This window comes from Eucalyptus grandis, chromosome 10, assembly GCF_016545825.1.
Source record: "Eucalyptus grandis isolate ANBG69807.140 chromosome 10, ASM1654582v1, whole genome shotgun sequence".
NCBI lineage: Eukaryota > Viridiplantae > Streptophyta > Magnoliopsida > Myrtales > Myrtaceae > Eucalyptus > Eucalyptus grandis.
In genome coordinates this window covers 28,993,528-28,999,772 of record NC_052621.1, presented here as the reverse complement: position 1 = coordinate 28,999,772, position 6,245 = coordinate 28,993,528, and the positions used below count along the sequence as shown (strand labels likewise).

The window sequence follows — 6,245 nt, the reverse complement described above, 5'->3', positions numbered from 1 at the left end:
GAAGTTAATGGAGGAGTGACAACAAAAAATTGATAAAGAAATAATAGGAAATGGACAGAAGCATCCTTCTTTGACTTTATTAAAGTCGAAGGCAGCAGGAAGCAGCATATCCTTCCAAAATGAATTAGTTTTGAATTAGAGGAATTTCCATTATTGAATGGAGAAAATTGCTCCTAGTCATTGACAATGGAAAAAAAAATAGAAAGGAAATAGAATCGCAGAATTTTTTTAAAATAAATTGAAGATGACTTTGCAATACCAGGAAATTTTTAAATGAAATTCAGAATCCAAATACAACAGGAAAAAGAAAAATTGAAGGAAGGGCTCAGTACGCAGAGGACGCTTTCTTCAGCAAAAGCAAAGCGCGTTCAACGTAAGAGAATTTACCGTGATGCATAGTAAATCAGCGTGGACAATACTCTTCCCATCTTCTCTAAAGACCAAATCCAGTTGACAATTCAGCTTAATCAGCTTGGACCACACTTTCATCCATGTAATCACGCTACTTTTCTAATCAAGTTGCTATGTTTTCTATTTCTCTAATTAAGCCCTTCCACTTACACAAAACATGTAATCAACTCCCTTCAACTAAGGATCCGACCAAATCCAGTTGACATGGCAGTGGGAAGACGCCGGACGTGATCATACACCCATCGTTAGCGAGTGGCTTAATTTTTGTTAGTATTTATTCTGTATTCTCCTGCTCATCTTCTATCACAGAGTGTTTTCATGTAGGCAATATTTAATCCACGTCCAACTCTAGCATCCACATGTGTTGGATTCAGCCGGAAGTGTTGGACAGACTCGATTAGACATTTTCCATAAATTGAATGATTTGATTAGGAAAATTGAGAAAGTATAGGAACGGAAGATAAAATCGTTCCTTAAAAACAGATTCCTTCATAATTTCCTCAACATGTGGGTTCATATTACTCTTTCCCCTTTCATTTTCCCTTTCTACGACTCTTGACAAATCTCATCAGCAAATCCATCACTTCTATGGGAAGGAACAATTTTCACCATATCTGAAAAAGCTCTTTCACATGCAGAGCGATACAGCGTGTATACACAAGATCATTTTCTCACAAAGCAATGCAAGATGAGAACAAACTACACTTCCAGGCTATATATTCCTATAGGTGTGTGACAAACTACACTTCGAGGCTATATATTCCTATAGGTGTATGACAAACTACACTTCGAGGCTATATATTCCTGTAGGTGTATGCAACCCGACAGATCAGGTGCTTTAATATTAACATGATACAACCAGATAACTGAGGGTCAAAGAAGAAAAAGGCGGTTCCCAGTTTTTGTTTTCTTATGCACATCTCCTTCAAATGCTTCAGAATCATGAGTTCTATATGCCCACAAAGACTTATAGTTTGCAATAGCAGAAAAATGGCCGATCGATATTTCTTTGTAGCATATGGCAACTTAACCTCAAGCCTCTTCTGACTGTGACTGATCAGTGGACTTGACCAATGGCTCTTCAATATCCTTACTTGACTTCGGATTAACTGGCGATTTCTTGGCACGATAGAGAACAAAATGTTGAAGCATGAAAATCAGGTCAAAGAATATAGATACCTGCAATACCAAAGAAGATTAATAAATCCATACCCTCAGCCCATCCTATTTATAACTGCAGAAGAAAACTAATGCATGGAAGTTAATCCTTTGCTGAAACTTGTTAGGATGATTTTTTACAGCATTTTTCGAGATGGAAAAGAACCTCGAAGAATCCCATAACAAGTCTAGCAAAGCGAGATTAAACATGGATGACCTGGAAAAGATTATAGAAACATAAAGTCTCAGAGAACGTTCATACCAGAGAAAGTAACGTCTTCCCAATATTCCCATAGAAGTTGACCCAAGAATCTGGAAGAAAAAAAGGTTCAGTATAACATTATGCACATTAATCAAGATTAGTAACAAGACTTCTTGGTTGGATGGACAACAGCATACTTTGGTCAATAGACTGCACTGTCATCTGCGCATAGTTTGCAACCCCACCAAGAAAATCAAGCAAAATGTTGCCAATGCTGAATCCATCTGTGCTTTTTCGTCCAAAGTTCATAAATACCTACATTCAATACGTTAATTCATCAGCAAACTGAGATACTAGCTCTAAACGTACTTCAGTGAGAGAAAAGGAACATAATACTGAGATAGAATAAAAGAATCTGCTGTATCCTAATAAAATGGACTCTACATTCAACTCAAACTTATGATATCATTGACACATCATGCAGATGATGTTGACATAGAAAAGGAGAGAAAATCCTCATGACAAAGCCAAACCAATGTGAGCTATGGAGCATCAAATAACTCAGCTATCAAAATCAGGATGAAAAGGAAATTAATTATCTGACCTGAGGAATGTACTTGATGACTGTCATGAACACTTGAATTGAGCTGCAAAATAATGAGATCACTTAAAATTACACATAACATGTGCTACTTTGGAGGAAATCCATGACTTAAGAGTGGCTTTGCAATTTGAAGGGGCAAAAGAGAGATGATCTCACTGGCTCAATTGCACGAGAGATTTGACTTGCTGACCAAGATTATAGACTGAGGGCAAAGGCAACCGCGTCAACAAAATAAAGTGATGTTTAAATAGAAAAAAGGAGGCTTTTTTAAAATGATGGACTGAACTTTCAGCGAGGTACTCAGTCAAGTAAAGATACTGCATCAGTAAACAACTGGCCAAGAGCCTGCGTTTCTGCTGAATTATCTCAATCTTTGTAGCACTTATCAGATGTGTACAATGACAATTAAGTTAGCTTCAAATGAGCATATAGTTTCTCCTAACTGAAGTTAAAAGAACTAATGCATATTTCTCTGAGACCTTAACATTTGATGGTGACAAGAGAAATTTCATACAAGCAGTTGATTTCACGCAAGTCCACAAATTGAGAAGGTCTTTACAGAGCACAAAAAGCTAACCATCAACGAGTTAACCATAGGAAAAATGATAGGTGATGCCAACAGTTGCACAACAACTTACTTGAAAATGGAGATGAGCCAAAGCCAAGAATGCGTCGGTAAGGCTATGAAAAAGCAGACTGCAGCAGTCAACCACACAGCAGAGACAATTACTAGTGAAATCTTAGAGATTTTCTGACTGCCACGCTGTTCAACCAAAAAGAGAGCAAATGGAGGAAGGGTTAATCGAAAAACCTCATTTCAATATCAAGATCTTCTAGTGATGAGTTAAAAAGGAAAAGAGACCCAAGAAAAGAGTAACTGCTTACATCATAAATTGCAATCTGGACCAACATTATTGCAGTTAATAGAACGGCATGTATGGAAAATGCCACGTCATTTGCGGCCACGGGGATCATCTATAAAGAATAGAAGATTGTTAGCATGAAGAAGAATCTCTTTAAGATGCATCATCATACAGAAGTTATAATCACAGAGAGCTCTCAGTAGCATGTACTGTCCCTCTTAGTTCTACTAGCATAACCACATCACAAGCTCTCCCAATTTTCAAAGAATACCAGAAACCATAAAACATCTTTGAAAACAAGAGTATATAGGATCATACCATTTTGAGTAACAAAACAAATCAAAAGGAACCAAAAATATGAAATCCACATCAACTATAAGTTGATCCTCACAGAGTTGGTATGAGAAGGGGACACCAAGAGAAGCAGGACAATAAAACTCCATAAGCAACTCTTTAATGTACAAATAAACCACAATTCTAGACCAAGCTATATGATCATTTCTTCAGCTCTTTGTGTGGTTTACATCACTTTCAATCTTCCAATAGATAGATGGTAATGCAAAGAGAACAACAGTTGGAGTGAGGCCTCAAATCAACATATCTCATCCACTGGCTTACTAAATAGCAAGGGAAAGAGAGGCTTCATATTTTCTTTTCTTTTTTTCTGAATTTGAAACTTCCATTGATCATTTCCAAACAATCATCACATCAGGCATCACAGTTCGGTAATTAATCTTGAGCCCTTCATTCGATGGCCATCTGATTTCATGTTCTGAGAATGATGATTAACCACCACGACATGTTTCTGAACGAGAATACTTCACCATCACAGGATTTGTCCTGTAACTTATTGATTCATGAAAGTCCCGGAGGGATAAACCGATACATAATATCTTACTTCCAGTAAACGATCTCATCAACAATCAGAGACTAGCTACTCCTACCATCCAACGGAATCATCAAAAACACACTTTGATCATAACCCTCTTCACAGAATAAACGGAAGATCGAAAATGATCGAGAACCGAACCTGTCCGTAGCCGTACTTCTCATAATACTGCCTCTGCACAGCGGCGCTGAAGTAGAGGGTCGCGTTGTATATCAGGTACGACGAGTGCTTCGTCAAATTCAGCACGACGAAATCGAAATTCAGACCCACAACGCTGCCGACACACCACGACGAGGAAAAACAAAATATAAAACAGAGACTCAAGACAAATTCCGAAAATTTCCTTACGAAAAACTCTTGAGAAAGTCGAGATTTTGAGGGCACCTCTTCCTTCGGAAGTTCAAGATGACTTGTGGGTAGAAGCTGACGGACCAAGAGGCGAAAGCTGACCATCCCAAAACCTCGTACAACACCTCCAGAGACGTCGAATTCCAAGAAGCCATTTCTTCCTCTCTCTCTCTCTCTCTCTCTCTCTCTCTCTCTCGCCCTTCAAGCTTTACCAGTTCCCAGCAGAGCAGAGAGAAACGAAGGGGGGATTAAGGGAGCTGCAGCTACGACTCCGAGAAATTAGGATCGTCTTTTATGGTGGAATCTCCAACGGCGCCGAGCACAATTTTCAATGGAATCTTGGGCAATTTCGGCAGTCGAATGAGGTCGCGTCAAGAATGGCCAAAACCGGAGAGAGACCCCCCCTTTCTTCGGTTCGATTAACTTGTAAACCTGCGATTGGTTGGTCGTTTCTCGTTTTTTTTCTATTTGTCCGTTCTTCTACACCCGAAAGAACAGAAGAAGAGGAGATTGTGTCAACTGATTTTTCTATTTTTCAAAATAGAAAAGTGATCCAGAGTTTGAAAAATCTTTTTTTTTTTTTTTTTTTTTCGAAACAGAAATGTAAAACACTATATCTGAATATAAATTGTCAGAGCACGAAATATTGGCGACTGCACCCTAAAAAGACATGAATTTCAAACCTGAAAGGGACATGATGAGAGCGAGATTTCATATCTAAATAAAGACTTCTCTTCTCATTGGCCCAATTCAAGAAAACTAATCCCTGAAAGAAACAGAAAAGAGTCCCGTGAATTCTGGTGCTGTGGATAAGAGGCGCCCATGTGGAAATTATCTTTCGTCTTGTCTGTAACTTTCAATGCTATGGAAAGCTGATGAACACGGACGGAGTCTCGTCCGGATGCACGGGACGCGCTGCCCATGGACAGCATCGCAGTTCAGATTCGTTCCTCCTAATTGTTCTTGTCCACTTGTAATTATTAGCTCGGCAGTGAGATTGCTTGCCTTGTTGCAGCACCAAGGAATAAAAAACCAAAGAAAGAAAGAAAGAAAGAATTTGGGTTATTTTTGGTGGTTTTGCAGGTAAGGTGGTCCTGTCATCAGCTGCCAAGAGGCTCTGAAGTTTTCCCATCACTTCTTCCGACAATTCCATCCCACCTTGTTCTTTTTGTCACCCGTTTAAGTCATTCAACTCAGCACTTGGAAGGTAACACGAGAACAAGAAAGATTACTTTAAAAAACATGGGGAATTCAGAAATTCAAGTTACGTGAGAGATGTGGTTAACAAATTCCTTCATAAAATCTTCATTTTCAATGCATTGATTCTTCGTAACACGAGAAAGACAGCATTTGAAATTAATAGAATTTCTTTATTTGGGTTTTTTTATTAATTCATTTGGAATACTTGTTTTGCGAGATCAGTCAAATAGAAATTTTAATGAGGAACTCCACAATGAAAAATCCATTGAGACAATTGAATGAAGTAGTTGAGATGGACGGCATGAAATCACTTTAGATATATAGATGGTCATTGTTGTTGAATTTGATGGCCATTATGGGTGTATATACATGACTGCAAGAGTTATAGAATGTCCAATTCAAGTATCTAAAACACTTTATTTATCAATTTTGATTATAGAAACGTCATCATGAAAAAACATTAAGCAGCATGTCATGTTACTAGTTGATATAACGCACGACGATCAATTGTAGTCCGTCAAACATTCCTCAAATCCATCCTTTCGAATTACCATGATGATGTTTGTAAAT

The 6,245-nt window shown here is 38.2% G+C and overlaps 1 protein-coding gene across 1 annotated transcript; it reads right to left on the bottom strand.

The window, feature by feature from the left end:
• Nucleotides 1-995: 995 nt before the first annotated feature.
• On the bottom strand, nt 996-5,004 carry LOC104422665 (cystinosin homolog). The gene is made up of 8 exons (XM_010035054.3): nt 4,512-5,004; nt 4,269-4,401; nt 3,261-3,350; nt 3,014-3,138; nt 2,376-2,418; nt 1,969-2,086; nt 1,832-1,881; nt 996-1,590 (listed from the first exon to the last, which is right to left on the bottom strand). The coding sequence occupies exons 1-8, from the start codon at nt 4,628-4,630 to the stop codon at nt 1,444-1,446; spliced, it is 825 nt and encodes a 274-aa protein (XP_010033356.1). The 5' UTR covers nt 4,631-5,004; the 3' UTR covers nt 996-1,443.
• Nucleotides 5,005-6,245: the final 1,241 nt, after the last annotated feature.

What these genes read in the sequence shown, in the direction of transcription:
- LOC104422665 (XM_010035054.3), bottom strand. Translation starts at nt 4,630, where the DNA reads ATGGCTTCTTGGAATTCGACGTCTCTGGAGGTGTTGTACGAGGTTTTG. An exon ending in TCCAGATTGCAATTTATGAT is followed by an intron (nt 3,139 to 3,260) that starts GTAAGCAGTTAC and finishes TTGGTTGAACAG; the next exon opens with CGTGGCAGTCAGAAAATCTC. An exon ending in TCATCAAGTACATTCCTCAG is followed by an intron (nt 2,087 to 2,375) that starts GTCAGATAATTA and finishes TATTGAATGTAG; the next exon opens with GTATTTATGAACTTTGGACG.